Source organism: Macaca mulatta, chromosome X (genome assembly GCF_049350105.2).
Source record: "Macaca mulatta isolate MMU2019108-1 chromosome X, T2T-MMU8v2.0, whole genome shotgun sequence".
Lineage (NCBI taxonomy): Eukaryota > Metazoa > Chordata > Mammalia > Primates > Cercopithecidae > Macaca > Macaca mulatta.
The window spans coordinates 84,205,021-84,222,880 of NC_133426.1; the positions used below are offsets into that span (position 1 = coordinate 84,205,021).

At 37.3% G+C, this 17,860-nt stretch overlaps 1 protein-coding gene across 3 annotated transcripts in view; it reads left to right on the forward strand.

Annotated features, from left to right (window-relative positions):
• ATP7A (ATPase copper transporting alpha) overlaps window positions 1–17,860 on the forward strand; it is a 143,846-nt gene that overhangs the window by 80,601 nt on the left and 45,385 nt on the right. For all 3 annotated transcript variants that reach the window (XM_015127720.3, XM_077989486.1, XM_077989487.1), the window contains exons 3-6: window positions 1,440–1,929; window positions 2,435–3,160; window positions 11,883–12,089; window positions 16,826–16,989. In XM_015127720.3, coding sequence (XP_014983206.3) covers window positions 1,440–1,929; window positions 2,435–3,160; window positions 11,883–12,089; window positions 16,826–16,989 — 1,587 coding nt within the window. The remainder of the gene's footprint in view (window positions 1–1,439; window positions 1,930–2,434; window positions 3,161–11,882; window positions 12,090–16,825; window positions 16,990–17,860) is intronic.

Consider the following 17,860-nt stretch of genomic DNA (forward strand, 5'->3'; position numbering starts at 1 on the left):
TATCACTCCACCCTATTCCACTGTCATCTTCCACATTGCCTCCAGAATGATCGTTCTCTAAAATGAAAATCTAATCACATAATTCTCTGCTTAACTTTTCCATGGCTTTCTATTACCTATAGGATAAATCACAACCATAATTGGCATATAGAACCCCATAATAGAGCAGTTGCTGAATTCTCAAGCCTCTTACCTTTCTCTACTTTTTTGTTTCCATTCGTCTGAAATTCCCTGCCTCATATATCCTTGCTGATTCCTGTTTGTCCTTTAACACTCAGGTATTATCTCTCCTAAGAAGACTTTTCTGACCCCTATTCCCAGGGATGAATGGGTATCCCTTTTCTGTATTCTCTGTCCTATTGTTCCTGTGACATGTTCAGCTTTGTATCCTGAGAATCCCAGTTCCTGACACACATAATAAGTTGCTCAATAAATAGTAGTTGCTCAATGTTTAATTTTATAAATTCACTGCTGTTACAAAGAACTTTCCTATCTATTTACTCATATGATCCTTATAATAGCCCTGGAAGATAATAGGACATATTTTCTCATTTTTCAGATGGTAGAACTAATAAGTGTGGTTAGCTAATAAGTGGAGAATTGATGCTGGAATTTAAATGTTTTGACTCCCAACCGGATATTTGTGTGTGTGTCTGTGTGTGTGTGTGTGTGTGTTTATGTATCTTCATCATGAATCTTTGTAAGATGTCAGCCAAAGAGATGCAGTCATGACAGTAGTTAAATTATATGCAGTAACTAAGCTTTAAGAATATAATAATTGTTTTATCATCTAATTGGGCAAAACAATAAAGATGTTCTTATTTTGAACAAAATTAATAGTATGCTCTAGTGACTTAGGGGGATATAGGAGTATATGCTATAAAATCCTATGAATACTGCCTTCACTCATAAACTGGCATGTTTATACTTTTTCTTGCCAACAAAGTTATCCTAATTGAACATTATTTTTATTTTTTAAAAATGATATATAATAGTTATACATATTTTTAGGAAATTGAACATTTTAAAAGATTAAACTTTATATTACCTTTTGTTTTTCTGGAGCTGATCCTGTTTCATGTATAACCTTTTCAGTTGGTAGAGTGTGAAGTGTTGGAGTAATTTATGAAAGGAGGTGGAAGGAAAGAGTAGCTTGTACTCTGTTGTGAAATTCTAGGGTGTGTTTGTCAATATACATGTTTCAAATGCCTGATAGGTACCATAGTCACATATGTCTGCATATATAACTTTACCATTCTTGTAGGTACACAAGACATTTTATGTTTCTTTCTAACAAGAAGAGTAAAAATGAAAACTAATAGGGAAACTCCATTAGACTGAGTTGTCTCACTCTTCTTGAATGTGGTGTGATGATTGATATTTTAAATCCTATGTGATAGAATTTAATTAAACTGACTTTTGGAATTTCCTTCCAAAAGGTATCACTGGAAGAAAAAAATGCAACTATTATTTATGACCCTAAACTACAGACTCCAAAGACCCTACAGGAAGCTATTGAGGACATGGGCTTTGATGCTGTTCTCCATAATCCTGACCCTCTCCCTGTTTTAACTGACACCTTGTTTCTGACTGTTACGGCTTCACTGGCTTTGCCATGGGACCATATCCAAAGCACATTGCTCAAGACCAAGGGTGTGACACACATTAAAATTTACCCTCAGCAAAGAGCTGTAGCAGTGACAATAATCCCTTCTATAGTGAATGCCAATCAGATAAAAGAGCTAGTTCCAGATCTCAGTTTAGATACTGGAACACTGGAGAAAAAGTCAGGAGCTTGTGAAGATCATAGTATGGCTCAAGCTGGTGAAGTCATGCTGAAGATGAAAGTGGAAGGGATGACCTGCCATTCATGTACTAGCACCATTGAAGGAAAGATTGGGAAACTGCAAGGTGTTCAGCGAATTAAAGGTAATGTGTCTGGTGTTGTTTGATTGTTTTGTAAGGCTTAGGTGTCTGTTTTGATCTTTTAACTTTTTCCTTTCTTCTTAAGCATGAGTTTTGAATCCATGGGACTAGAGTGCTTGCTGTATCATTGAGGTACAGCATATTCCCAGGATTAATGTCAGGAAAGTAATGATTATAATTAAAGGTTACATAAACCTTGAACTGAAGAAAAGGCAGCTGGGTTGGCAATTCATGGAATTCAGGATTCTTAACACAACATGACTAGTGTACTCTTTACCTCTAATATATTTTACTCAGGCATGGAGAAACTTGGAGACCATAGCTACAGTGGTCCTATCTCTTACTTGTTTCTAGTCTATGCCAATAACATTTTCTGAAAAAAAAAATTAAGAAAAGATGATGACAAGAATGAGAAAGAAACAATTACTTGTGGTTATTTAGAAAACAGGATGTTTTCTGAAGTAGCCCAGGAATAACTAAATTAATTATGTTTCTTTTTATTAACTAGTCTCCCTGGACAATCAAGAAGCTACCATTGTTTATCAACCTCATCTTATCTCAGTAGAAGAAATGAAAAAACAGATTGAAGCTATGGGCTTTCCAGCATTTGTCAAAAAGCAGCCCAAGTACCTCAAATTGGGAGCTATTGATGTAGAACGTCTAAAGAACACACCAGTTAAATCCTCAGAAGGTTCACAGCAAAGGAGCCCATCATATACCAATAATTCAACAGCCACTTTCATCATTGATGGCATGCATTGTAAATCATGTGTGTCAAATATTGAAAGTACTTTATCTGCACTCCAATATGTAAGCAGCATAGTAGTTTCTCTAGAGAATAGGTCTGCCATTGTGAAGTATAATGCAAGCTCAGTCACTCCAGAATCCCTGAGAAAAGCAATAGAGGCTGTATCACCAGGGCAATATAGAGTTAGTATCGCAAGTGAAGTTGAGAGTACCTCAAACTCTCCCTCCAGCTCATCTCTTCAGAAGACTCATTTGAATGTAGTTAGCCAGCCTCTGACACAAGAAACTGTGATAAACATTGATGGCATGACTTGTAATTCCTGTGTGCAGTCTATTGAGGGTGTCATATCAAAAAAGCCAGGTGTAAAATCCATACGAGTCTCCCTTGCAAATAGCAATGGGACTGTTGAGTATGATCCTTTACTAACGTCTCCAGAAACCTTGAGAGGAGCAATAGAAGACATGGGATTTGATGCTACCTTGTCAGGTAATTATCATTTTTTCTTTGATTACCCTAATGTTCTTTTACTTCCATTTTGCGCTGCTTTAGGCATTTATCAATGAGAGATGATTCTTAGGCACTGTAATTCCACTTTTGCAAATAAGTCCTATGGAGGTAGCCAACAGTGTATACAAAGATGCATAAGGATGTTTGTATAATTGCTTATGATATTTAAAAACTGGAAACAATAAATAACTCATGGTACAACTATAAATAACTCATGATGACATGCTATGAAGTCATAAAACATTATGGCATTAAAGATAATTAATGCCACAGGAAGCTGTCTGAGATATTTTGTCAAATGAAAAAAAAAGCTGAAAAGCTATATATATACTGTGATCAACATTTTATAAAGAAATGTATCTGAACTTATACCATGTATATATTGTTTATGTATATGAATAAGATTCCTGGTAGGACATGAACCAGAATTTTAACAGTGATTATCTTTGGGTGGTAGGATAAATGTGATTTTTGTTTCCATTGTGCTTTCCTGGGTTTATAAGTTGTTTTTACAATAAGAATGTATGTATGTAGCTATGTATTTATATAATGGGGAAAACCAGTGCTCTTTTAAAAACAAAAGTAATTGAAATAAGTAATAGGATTTTAACTATAATTTTATATTTAGGCATTCAAATTAAACTGACTCCAGAGCCGTCACAAAGTTTTCGTATTTCCTGACAGCTCTTACCTTTGAATTGAAACAAAAACTGTATTCAATGGAATTTAATTATGTGAAATTGTTCTTTTGAACCAGAATTGAACCTGGCCTTGAATTAAACTGGAAAATGCCCAGATGAAATTTTTTGCTTGAAATAACAATTGAAAAGTTTTACAACCAATTTCTAGACAATATAATTAATCTTTGCTATCCTGATTAGAATGAAAGATATCAAATAGTAATATTCCCTTTTTAGACTCCCTGAAGCTGAGTAAAAGATTTTACTAAACACATGTCTAAATTGTTATGGTAGATTAATGTCAGTGAGAGAGGACTCAGAGGTATACCATTATTAATTTTTAGTTCTTAACTTTTGTATTGATGACAAATGGTAGAAATTATACAATTCTCACTTTTTAAATTATACTTTAAGTTCTAGGGTACATGTGCACAGTGTGCAGGTTTGTTACATATGTATACATGTGCCATGTTGGTGTGCTGCACCCATTAACTCATCATTTACATTAGGTATATCTCCTAATGCTATCCCTCCCCGCTCCCCGCACCCCACGACAGGCCCCAGTGTGTGATGTTCCCCTTCCTGTGTCCAAGTGTTCACATTGTTCAATTCCCACCTATGAGTGAGAATTCTCACTTTTAAAAATTGACACATAGTTCACGTACCATAAAATTTGCCCATTTAAGGTACACAACCCAGTGGTTGTTAGTATATTTACAGAGTTTTCCAGCCATCATCACTATATAATTTTAGAACTTTTTTATCACTCCCAAAAGAAATCACATGCCCATTAGCAGTCATTGCCCATTTCTTCTTCCCCTCCCCAAGCTCCTGATAACAACTGTTCAACTTTCTGTCTCTGAATCTGACTATTCTAGGTACCTCATTTAAGTGGAATCATACAACATTTGTCCTTTTGTGCCTGGATTCTTTTATTCAGCATAATGTTTTCAAGGTCCATCCATGTTGTAGTATGTATTAGAACATCATTCCTTTTTATTGCTGAATGTTATTCCATTGTATGGATATATCACATTTTTGTTTCTTCATTCACCAGTTGATGGGAATTTGGATTGTCTCCACTCTCTTGCCTATTATGTATAATACTGCTATGAACAATTTGAGTTCAAATTTTTGTATGAACATATGTTTTTATTTCTCCTAGGTATATACCTAGGAGTGGAATTGCTGGGTCCTATGGCAACTAAACTTTTTGAGGGACTGCCAGACTGTTTTTCAAAGTAGCTGTGCCATTTTACATTACCATCTGAAATTCTCAGAATCTGGCCAGGTACGGTGGCTCACACCTGTAATCCTAGCACTTTTGGAGGCTGAGGCAGGCAGACCACTTGAGCGCAGAAGTTCGAGACCAGCCTGCGTAACATGATGAAACCCCGTCCCTACAAAAAATACAAAAATCAGCTGGGCATGGTGACACACACCTATAGTCCCAGCTACTCAGGAGGCTAAGATGGGAGGATCGCTTAAGCCTGGAAGTCAAGGCTGCAGTGAGCCGTGATCATGTCACTGTACTCCAGCCTGGGTGACAGAACAAGACCCTGTCTTTAAAAAAAAATAGATTTTAGATTAGAATCTAATCTTAAAAAATAGATTCTTTTTTTGTTTTTTGTTTTGTTTTGTTTTTGAGACGGAATCTTGTTCTGTCGTCCAGGCTAGAGTGCAGTGGCATGATCTCGGCTCACTGCAACCTCCACCTCCCAGGTTCAAACAATTTTCCTGCCTCAGCCTCCTGAGTAGCTGGGATTATAGGTGTCTGACACCATGCCTGGCTAATTTTTGTATTTTTAGTGGAGATGGGGTTTCACCATCTTGGTCAGGCTGGTCTCGAGCTCCTGACCTCGTGATCCACTGGCCTCTGCCTCCCAAAGTGTTGGAATTACAGGCGTGAGCCACCATGCCTGGCCTTTAGATTCTTTTGCTCTAAAAATGAGATACATAGTTCTCTATCAGAAAATTCATATAGAACACTAAAATGTTAAAGAGACTCTAGTACCAAAAGCCTGAACAAAGTATAGGAAATCCATAATTGCAAAAGGAAATAATTATGAAACCAGAAGAAAAATTTAAGTTGGAAATAAGTGCAGTTATATCAGGGAGTCATAAAAATAACTGAAATTAGTTTCAGCAAACTTTTGTTTTACCTGTCACCACTTAATTTTTTTTTTCCTTCTTTTTGAGACAGAGTCTTGCTCTGTCACCCAGGCTGAAGTGCAATGGCGCGATCTTGGCTCACTACAACCTCTGCGCCCCGGGTTCAAGCGATTCTCCTGCCTCAGTCTCCCAAGTAGCTGGGGTTACAGGTGCGCGACACCATGCCCAGCTGATTTTTTTGTATTTTTAGTAGAGACAGGGTTTCACCGTGTTGGTAAGTCTGGTCTCGAACTCCTGACCTCTGGTGATCTGCCTGCCTTGGCCTCCCAGAGTGCTGGGATTACAGGCGTGAGCCACCGTGTCTGGCCCACTTACATTTTTTAAAATTTTTGAAAATGACAGTGTTTGAAATTATATTGATTCACATTTCACTACTTCATAATGTTGGATTATTTCTCAGAGCTTCTATTAAATTAAAATACTTTGATATGCATAAGGGATTATGTTGTCAATAATGAACACCACATAAATTAGTTTATATCAGTATCACCAAAACAAGTTACTTACATTGTAATATTCCTATGCCTCTGACATATAGGAACCCAAATATAATCTTATATCACATGGTATAAAACTGAAATATTTTTCATGTTCACATATGGTATCTGTCATTACAGTAAGCAAGGGCATCATAAACTTTCAGATAGGACTCAAAAACAGAATTTTTTCTATTCAGTTGGGTTTATATTTTTGCGACTTACATTTTTACAAGTGTGGTTCACAGACCAGCAGCACCTGGGACCTTGTTAGAAATCAGACTCTGGCCCTACTGCAGACCCAGTAAATCAAATTCTCCATTTTAATTTTAATGAGCTTTCCAGGTAATCCATTTGCGCATTAAAATTTGAGAACACTGATCTACATAATGCGATGCATTGACCTTTAAATCTCTAAGTTAAATCTATAATAACTTTGTTTACATAAACAAGTCCAGAAATTTGACTGAAGGCAATAGTAATATCAGTCGTAACAACATTTCGATCAACAATGGACCACATAGACGATGGTGGTCCCATAAGATTATAATGGAGCATATATAGAAACCTCATATAAGGCATTTGATATTGGCATAGCAGATCAAGCAGGAGAAATGATATTCATTAATGGTGCTGGGACATTTGGTGTTCCATCTGAAAAAATATATATAAATACAAAGAGCATCTAGCTTTGTGTAAGTACACTCTGTGATGTTCACACAATGATGAAATTGCCTAAAGCATTTTTCAGAACATATTCCCATCATTTAAGTGACTCATGACTGTATAATATTAAATATTATAATTTAAAATAGCTTTTTTTTTTTTAGGAGAAAAGGCATATAAATTTGTTTGATCATAGTTTTACATGACATGGGAGCCTTCAGAATGAAGACTCAAAGATACAGGAGAAACTGCCCATTTCGGTGCTTAGATTTAACACAATATGGATAGCTAAAATAGCTAGCATTTTATTATTATTATTATTATTATTATTATTATTGTTATTATTGGAGACAGTTGACACTCTGTTGTCCAGGCTGGAGTGCAATGGTGTGATCTCGGCTCACTGCAACCTCTGCCTCCCAGGTTCAAGCAATTCTCTTGCATCAACCTCCCGAGTTGCTGGGATTACAGGTGCATGCCACCATGCCCTATTTTTGTATTTTTAGTAGAGACGGGGTTTCGCCATGTTGGCCAGGCTGGTCTTGAGCTCCTGACCTCAGGTGATCCGCCTGCCTCGGCCTTCCAAAATGCTGGGATTACAGGTGTGAGCCACCACACCCAGCCAAAATAGCTAGCATTTTATGAGGGTTTATATAACAGATGTGAGCAGAGTAAAAGCAACTTTTTAATTACCTTAGGTGATCAAACTAGTAAATGGAATTCAGGAGTATTTGAACATTCTCTGGCACCATGTATAGCATCTACCTACTCCTTAGGAACTATGACTGCAGCATGTTCACTAACTTTTTTTTTTTTTTTTTGAGACACAATCTCGCTCTGTTGCCCAGGCTGGAGTGCAGTGGCATGATCACGGCTCACTGCAGCCTTGACTTCGGGGCTTAAGCTATCTTCCCACCTAAGCCTCTTGAGTAGCTGGGACTATAGGCATGTACCACCACACCCGGCTAATTTTTTTGTATTTTTTGTAGAGATGGAGTCTCACTTTGTTGCTTAGGCTGTTCTCAAACTCCTGGGCTCAAGCAGTCCACCCACCTTGGCCTCCCAAAGTGCTGGGATTACAGGTTTGGGCCACCATGCCTGGCCTCAGTAACTTTTAGCAATGTCTTTTACCTCAACCTACTATTGTTAAGGGCCCCGGGAATCAATTATTCAACAAATGATTACCAGGAGCCAGTTATATGCCCTGCATCTGTTAGGGCTTATAACATACATACTAATGGCCATGATGGGTAGGTAAAAAAACCTTGGCATAGTGAGTGTCATCATAAAATAATTGATAGAGCTTAACTACAGTGACCCATATTATCGGGACAAAAGGTTGATATGAAATGATTGCATTCTGTGATTCTGCTAGAGATTAGAGTTTAAGATTTCACCAGAATTGTAACTACCCATTTTTTTAAGTGTAAGTGTCAGTGCTGATCCAGGTCTCACAGTCTACCTCTGCAACCCATTCTCATACAGAAGGATTGACACATTTTGCCTTTGTATCATACTAGTCCTAGGTGAGCTATAAATCTTAAAAGAGGTACTGAGAGGCCAGACGCAGTGGCTCACACCTGTAATCTCACAACTTTGGGAGGCCGAGGCGGGTGGATCACCTGAGGTCAGGAGTTCAAGACCAGCCTGGCTAACATGGTGAAACCCCGTCTCTACTAAAAATGCAAAAATTAGCTGGGCGTGGTGGTGGGCGCCTGTAATCCCAGCTACTTGGGAGGGAGGCTGAGGCAGGAGAAACACTTGAACCTGGGAGGCGGAGGTGGCAGTAAGCCGAGATTGCGCCACTGCACTGCAGCTGGGTGACAAGAGCAAGATTCCATCTCAAAAAAAAAAAAAATAGAGATAGAAAAATGGGAGATGCCTTTTATCCTGACTATCTATATCATCATTTCCTTAAAGTAAAAAGGCATAATATATGAAGTAATCACTAACCAATTAAAGCAATCTAAATACTTGATTAAATTCCTTCCTTTTTGTGCCTTTTTATTTTTGTTTGTTTGTTTGTTTTGAGAAGGAGTCTTGCTCTGTCACGCAGGCTGGAGTGCAGTGGCACAATCTTGGCTCACTGCAACCTCTGCCTCCTGGGTTCAAGCGATTCTCCTGCCTCAGCCTCCCAAGTAGCTGAGATTACAGGCTCACGCCACCATGCTCGGCTAATTTTGGTGTTTTTTTTTAGTAGAGACGGGGTTTCACCATGTTAGCCAGGCTGGTCTCAAACTCCTGACCTTGTGATCCACCCGCCTTGGCCTCTCAAAGTGCTGGGATTACAGGCGTGAGCCACCACGCCCGGCTGTGACTTTTTATTTTTAACTAATTTCAAGCTTACAAAAAACTTCAAGAAGTAGTAGAGAATTCCTGTTTACCAATTTCATGCAGGTTCCACAGTTAATATTTTACATCGCTTATCATTCTCTCTTAATAGATAGATATACATTTATATATATACACACACATACATACATTTTTTTCTGAACTATTTGAGAGTAAGCTGCAGACATGATGTTTATAATTATTTTAAAGCCATTTTTAGATTATTTATTTATTCTTCACATTACACCAGAGGCTGAACTTCACATCAGTTTTGAGTATCAGATTGGAAATCCTTTCTTGAAATATTTGGAATAGTTTGTAATTGTTGCCTCAAGTGCGGGAAAATCAACTTTCCTTTGAATTTATTTAAATTTTAAGTAGTGTTGTTACAGCCTGTAGAAAAATTAATTAAAAGAAACCAGGCATTTTATTCATTGTGACCTTTTAACACCCTTGTTGTCTCTGTGGAGGATGGAGAAGCCTTTGCTTTTTTGCTTGCCACACTCACAGAGCTAAAGGATACAATTTTATGGATCTTTGTTTAGAGGTCATGCTAAGGTAGCTAAAAGAGACTACCTCTGTGACTTATTTTAATATAACACTGTACTTCCAGAGTGTGAAAATTGCAGACGGTATTCTAGGTTACCTCTGGTACCTAAAATAATGAAATTGCTCTGGAACAACAGGTAAAGTGATGGACAGAAGAAACTTTATTTTCATTGTCCAAGTTCATAATTAAATCTCAATAGTAATTATGAGAGAATGAAGGAACCTTCTGGTTGGATTAAAATAATGGTTTTATTCAAAACCAAAGCGATTTCTTTTTGGCTACTGAGCCTCCTTTTTGTTTTTCTTTGGTTTTTTAAAAAACGTAACAGCAGTACTATTTGGTAAATTTCACAGTCTATGTTCTAAATAATGTTCTCACAATCTGAATCAGTATCTTTCTAGAGTGATTCAATTAAGACCGGAGATGGGCTAATTAAGGAACACTGTACTGTTCAAAGTGTCCTTTGCTGGAATCATCCAAAATCCAAACCTCAGTGTCATGCGGTGTTCCCATGTGACAGACTTGTACACATACCCCCTGAATCTAAAATAAAAGTTGAAAATTTTTTTTTAAGTGTCCTTTGCTATACTCAGACCTAGGCTGGCAGCACTGCCATCACCTCAGAGCTTGGTAGAAATGGAGAATCTCAGACCCCACCTTAGATGTACTGAGCCAGAACTTGCATTTTAACAAGCTCCCCCAGGTGATTGTATATGCATTCAGATTTAAGAGGCATTAATATACTTATTTGAGAAGTCTACATTATTCTGTAGGGAAATGGTCAGGCTTTTGTTAAAGTTTCTTCCAAACATGCTCATCTTCAACATCCTGCAAACCAACTCTTCTGTGCAGGGGTTCCTTTGTGTCCTAGCTAAATAGACATGAGCTGGTGTTTTGTCTAAGGACAAGAATGAACAAATTAGATAGGCTAGTGGAAATTTGCTCTTTTCTTCCTTTTCTCTATGAGGGAGGAGAAAATCTTTGGCTTTTATTTTTTATTCAGGTGCAGGGATGTGTTAGAATAATTTCTCCTTTCTTGGGAGGTAATTAATACTGCAGTGGATAAACTAAAACAAAATAGCAGAATTTCAGAGACTTCAGGGGAGCTTCTGGGATGATATGAGCTTCCACAGTCCATAAATATTCTCCGAATACTCCATTGTGCAAAATAGATTTTTTGCTGACTTATTCCTTGCCTCTTCTTCCACTGTCCACAGACATTTAAAAATTTTTAAATATTATATATGTATGTTAAAAATTCAAAAAATATAGAAGTATAGATAGAGGAAATTTATTCATCTGTCTGTGGTTATATTCCTGCCACTGTTAATAGTTTGGTATGTAACCCCTCAGCCTTTCTTATGCATGTTCTCATCTATGCATACACTAAAAGTTTTTTTAAAATATCAGCACACTGCAGTGCTGTTTTTGCAAATTGCTTTTTGTTCCACTTAATATATTGTGAATTGCTTCGATGCCAGTATGCCGATCATCAACATGATGGTCAAATTTCATTATAAAAATAAGAACTATCCATTAACAAACTACTCTCTCTCTGTGATTGGGAGTAGAGATAATGGCTAGAAGAAAAAAAGTTTTGTTTATTCAGGTAACTCAGATTTTCCTGGGAATTGGGATGGGAAGTATTGACATAGGAAGTCACTGCAGAGAAAAGTGTAGAGATAACTTAATGCTAATGGATAGTAGGAACTTGCTGGTTTTAAAAGAATAGATTGTCAGTGCCTGGAGGTATGGATTGTGAGTGAGGCAATGATGCAGTTGAATGATCAATACTGCAAATGAAAAGAATCTTTCCCTTTCCACAGACACGAATGAGCCGTTGGTAGTAATAGCTCAGCCTTCATCGGAAATGCCACTTTTGACTTCAACTAATGAATTTTATACTAAAGGGATGACACCAGTTCAAGACAAGGAGGAAGCAAAGACTTCATCTAAGTGTTACGTACAGGTCACTGGCATGACTTGTGCTTCCTGTGTAGCAAACATTGAACGGAATTTAAGACGGGAAGAAGGTGAGACACTCTTGAAGCTTGTTATTTTATGTGCTAGTTTGGGAACTCCATCTTTTTTGTTCTCTTACATGTTTTGTAACTATGTTTATGATTCTTGGTATAAGGCCTCATAAAAATTTTCATTTTCAGTAATGTGTGGGACAACCCTGATGTCCCGGAAGCCAGTTTTTGTTAGTGTTTTGTTCCCTTAGATAAAGTTCCTCTCTTGTTTACCTCATGATCACATTTGTATATCTATGAAATTCGTAAAAAAAATGGCAGAAAGAAATACACGAGATTACTATATTTTATAGATCATGGTTGTGTTGGATTTAAAGGAACATAATATTTTTTTTTTTTTTGAGACTGAGTCTTGCTCTGTCGCCCAGGCTGGAGTGGAGTGGCGCGATCTCAACTCACTGCAACCTCTGCCTCCTGGGTTTAAGTGATCCTTCTGCCTCAGCCTCCCAAGTAGATGGGACTACAGGCGCGTACCGCCACGCCCGGCTAATTTTTGTATTTTCAGTAGAGACGGGGTTTCACCATGTTGACCAGGCTGATCTCAAACTCCTGACCTCAGGTGATCCACCCACCTCGGGCTCCCAAAGTGCTGGGATTACAGGCGTAAGCCACCACACCCGGCCCATAAATTTTCTTCTAAAGCTATGCCTAAAACTGACAACTAGAATATTTAAGAGTTTCATTATTACTATACCCAGACCAAGCACCAGACCAAAAACAAGTTTGTTTAGAATTACATTGTTCTCTTTGCTTGTGGTAAAAATGTTCACAAGTTACTTAATATTGTATACAAGTGTTAATTTTAGGCTACAAATCTTAGAAAATGTATACCACAGTTTTTAAAATTCAGTCACATTCAGATGTTTTGGCTTATTAATTTGCACTCATATTTATAGACTTCCCAGTATAGCACAGTAGATTTGTTAACCATAAAGATATGTGATGATGGCCAGGCACAGTGACTCACACCTGTAATCCCAGCACTTTGGGAGGCCGAGGTGGGCAGATCGCCTGAGGTCAGGAATTCAAGACCAGCCTGGCCAACATGGTGAAACCCTATCTCTACTAAAAATGCAAAAATTAGCCAGGTGTAGTGCCACATGTCTGGAGTCCCAGCTACTCGGGAGGCTGAGGCAGGAGAATCGCTTGAACCTGAGAGGCAGAGGTTGCAGTGAGCTGAGATTGTGCCAGCTACTGCACTCCAGCCTGTGCGACAGGTCAAGACTTCATCTCAAAAAAAAAAAAAAAAAAAAAAAAGAAAGAAAGAAAAAAAGATATGTGATGAGTTTTCATGAGATCAAAGTCATAGATTTGGTACTTTGGCTGCCCTAGCGCTAGGTGTCTTAATGATACATATGGTTAGTCACAGAGCTAAATAAAGAAGTATGGACTAGTATAAGCTTATCCCCACTATTAAGAACATTACTGAAAATGTATATAGTAATCACCTCACCTCATATATTAATATTAAGGGCAGAACATTGTTATAACAAAATGTATGGTATACAGAGCCATCTTCAGTTCAATATTACCTTGTCTGCATTCTATGATTTCTGCTTCAGTTTAGCCTCCATTCTTTCTAACTGGGATGCACTCAAGGCTAAAGCTTCTATTATTCTTTTTTAGATTAATTTAAAAAGAAAAGGAGGGAGGTTGCCAAGCAAATGAAAGCAAAAAGAAGCATTCAAGGTTTCTATTTAATTTAAGAACCAACTATTTTGGGGCAATTCAGAAATAACCTTCTTCATGAGACAAGCAATGCTTATGCCAGTTACAATTTTTTTTTTAAGTCTGTTAAGCTGATTCTTCTAATTACTTCCATATTATCCCTTTTACAACCTCTTAGCCCAGTTAGAAATAACTTTAGCCTAGGTGGAGTCACTACATTCACTTTTTTTTTTTTGACTAAGTAGCATTGGTCTTCTCTCAATTTAGTCTGCATTATACATATATATATATTTATAATATATGTTATATATAAATATATAAATGTATATTAATATAATATAGAAATATATGAAATATATATGTAATTTATATTTTGAGACAAGTCTCACTCTGTTGCCCAGGCTGGAGTACAATGGGACCATCTCGGCTCACTGCAACCTCTGCCTCCTGGGTTCAAGCGATTTTCCTGCCTTAGCCTCCCTAATAGCTGGGACTACAGGTGTGTGCCACCATGCCTGGCTAATTTTTGTATTTTTAGTAGAGACAGAGTTTTACTATGTTGGCCAGGCTGGTCTTGAACTCCTGACCTCGATCCACCCACCTGGGCCTCCCAAAGTGCTAGGATTACAGGCATGAGCCACTGTACCTGGCCCTGCATTATATTTTAAGAAATGAATAGAAAGAGTTCTTATGATCGTTTGAAGAGTTTTTTAAACTATCTGCAATTTACATAAGTATTCAACTTATGTTTTCGGCATTTGAAAAATCAAATTTTCCCTTCTATTTCTGTTTGCCCATAGATTACATTCAGCTGAAGCAAAAAGATTTTTTCCTACTTTCTCTATACCTTTCCCATATTACTGACACTTCCCCATGAACTGATCACCTGAATTGTTTGATACCAGCAAAGCCCAAAATGTAAGCACTTTATATAGAAAAATTAGATTATATTAGGTATTTTGTTTTCTTTTTTTCACCGTGTATACGTTTATCTATTTTTTTAATTTTTAATTTTTGTGAGTATATAGTAGGTGTGTATATTTATAGGGTACATGAGATGTTTTGATACAAACATACAATGCATAATAATCACATCATGGAAAATGGGGTATCCATCCCTTCAAGCATTTATCCTTTGTGTTATAAACAATTCAGTTATACTCTGTTACTTTTAAATGTACAATTAAATTATGATTGACTATAGTCACACTGTTGTGCTATCAAATACTAGGTCCTATTCGTTCTTTTTCTTTGTACCCATTAACCATCCCCACTTCCCCTTACACCCTCCACTATTCTGTTTACTTATTTAAAGCTATTAAATTAATATTTAATCATTTTTTCTTTTTTATCAAACCTCAGACTTGACCTATGGACTGTTGATCACCATTTCCTGCAGGTAGCCATCAAATGCCACAGATTCCTAGAAAGAGCTTTATTTTTGCTATGTAGAATTAATTTTCTTCCTGGCAATGGCAGCATTAGCTGGCCTAGAAAAGTGGAATGGTTGTTAAAAAAAAGGTTTGCACTAGTGAACAGCATGACTGCCATAAAATGAACTCCTTTTTTTGGTTAGCAAGTTGCGTGGGACTTTTTTTCTAGGAATAAGAGCTTTTTAGATTACTGTGTGTCAGACACTAAAACCTGATAATTTAAATAAATGACTATTATTTGATAGTATTATAATGTGTATGTTGGTATATTTTTGGATTCTTTGCTACAATTATGATTTCATAAGTGCATGAACTCCTTTCTCTATTTTTTTTTTTTTTTTGAGACAGGATCCTACTCCGTCACACATGGTGCATTGCAGTGGCATGAACACTGCTTACTGCAGCCTCGACCTCCCAGGCTCAAGTGATCTTCCCACCTCAGCTTCCTGAGTAGCTGAGACCACAGGCATGCACCACCATGCCCAGCTAATTTTTGTATTTTTTTGTAGAGACAGGATTTTGCCATATTGCGCAGGCTGGTGTCAAACTCCTGGACTCAAGCGATCCGCCCTTCTCGGCCTCCCGAAGTTCTGGGATTGCAGGCATGAGCAGTCATGCCCAGCCGAGTCCCTTTCTCTAGTACTCTGTCTTATTAATTTCTAAAAATGCTTTATATGTACAAGATACAGTCTCAAGCAATTGCAATTCATAGGCCTTATTTGGATCCAAGTCAAAGAAAAAACTGTTAAACTAGTAAACAGTTATAAGACAATTGTAAAAATGTGAATACTGGCCGGGTGCGGTGGCTCAAGCCTGTAATTCCAGCACTTTGGGAGGCCGAGACGGGCGGATCACGAGGTCAGGAGATCGAGACCATCCTGGCTAACACGGTGAAACCCCGTCTCTACTAAAAAAAAATACAAAAAGCTAGCTGGGTGAGGTGGCGGACGCCTGTAGTCCTAGCTACTCGGGAGGCTGAGGCAGGAGAATGGCGTGAACCCGGGAGGCGGAGCTTGCAGTGAGCTGAGATCCGGCCACTGCATTCCAGCCTGGGTGATAGAGCGACACTTCGTCTCAAAAAAAAAAAAAAAAAAAAAAAGTGAATACTGCCTGGATATTTGATGATATTGAATAATTATTTTAGGTGTGAAAATGGTATTTTGATTTTTTAAAAAGAGTCTGTATTTTTTAGAGGTACATATTTAAATATTTACACATGAAATGATGTGATGTCTGGGACTTGCTTCAGCATAATCTGGGTAGAGGGCAGTTAGTGGTGGGTGTAAGAATGTATATGAAATAAGATTAGCCAAGTATTATGAAGCAAGGTGATAGGTACATCAAGTTTATTATGTTCTTATACACACACACACACACACACACACACACACACACATAATTGAAAATTTCCATAATAAAAAGTTTAAGAAAAATGAGGCGATCTTTTGGAATAGTTCTAATTGCTTGGGGTCAAGACTGGTATAAAAGTTAAATAATAAATTTCTCCAGATTCACTTTAATCCTTTCATACTTAAGAGAAATCCTTTCATATTTGAGAATATTAAAAGGTAATTATAACATTACTCTTTTTAAAAAGAATGTTACCTGTATTGTTTTTCTTATCAATGCTCTTAGGAATATATTCTATACTTGTGGCCCTGATGGCTGGCAAGGCAGAAGTAAGGTATAATCCTACTGTTATACAACCCCCAATGATAGCAGAGTTCATCCGAGAGCTTGGATTTGGAGCCACTGTGATAGAAAATGCTGATGAAGGAGATGGTGTTTTGGAACTTGTTGTAAGTAAGAATTTTTGTGTGATTAATAAAATTTCCAGAAAAAAACTTGGTAAGGTTCAGAGAAGAGTTGTGAAGATAATTAAAGGTGGGGAAAATAAGATATGATTAAAATTAAGGAAACTGGAAAATGGAAGGATAAGGTATGATTTAATGGTACTCTTCAAGCATGGAATGTAAAAAGATAATTGTCATATCTCTATTAACCAAAAAAGAATTGGGTTTGAATGAATAAATGAAAATTAACTTTTAAAATACAGTATAATTCCTATCTAGTAGCATGTAATTGAATAAATTCCAGATGCATTAAAGACTCAAATTTTATAAAGTCTTAAAACCCGGTGTAAGGCATATTGATTTAAATTGATCACTTTCTCCAACCCAGCAAATCAGCTGCTAGGATTCTTTCCTGTGGAAATATGATCATATATGGCTGGGCAGGGTGGCTCACACCTGTAATCCCAGCACTTTGGGAGGCTGAGGTGGGTGGATTACTTGAGGTCAGGAGTTCGAGACCAGCCCAGTCAACATGGTGAAACCCCATCTCTATGAAAAATACAAAAATTAGCCAGGTGTGATGGTGTGCTACTGTAGTCCCAGCTACTCTGGAGGCTGAGGCATGAGAATCACTTAAACCCAGGCGGCGGAGGCTGCAGTGAGCTGAGATCACACCACTGCACTCCAGCGTGGGTGACAGAATGAGACTTTGTTTTTTTTAAAAAAAGGAATATGAACATTCATAAGATTATATTTATTATATAATTTTAAGAGCAAAAATTTAGAACCAATCTATATTAAATGTCCTTTAATAGGGAATGTTTAAATAAATTATGTATAGACATATTGTAGAATACAATACATATGTTAAAAGAGT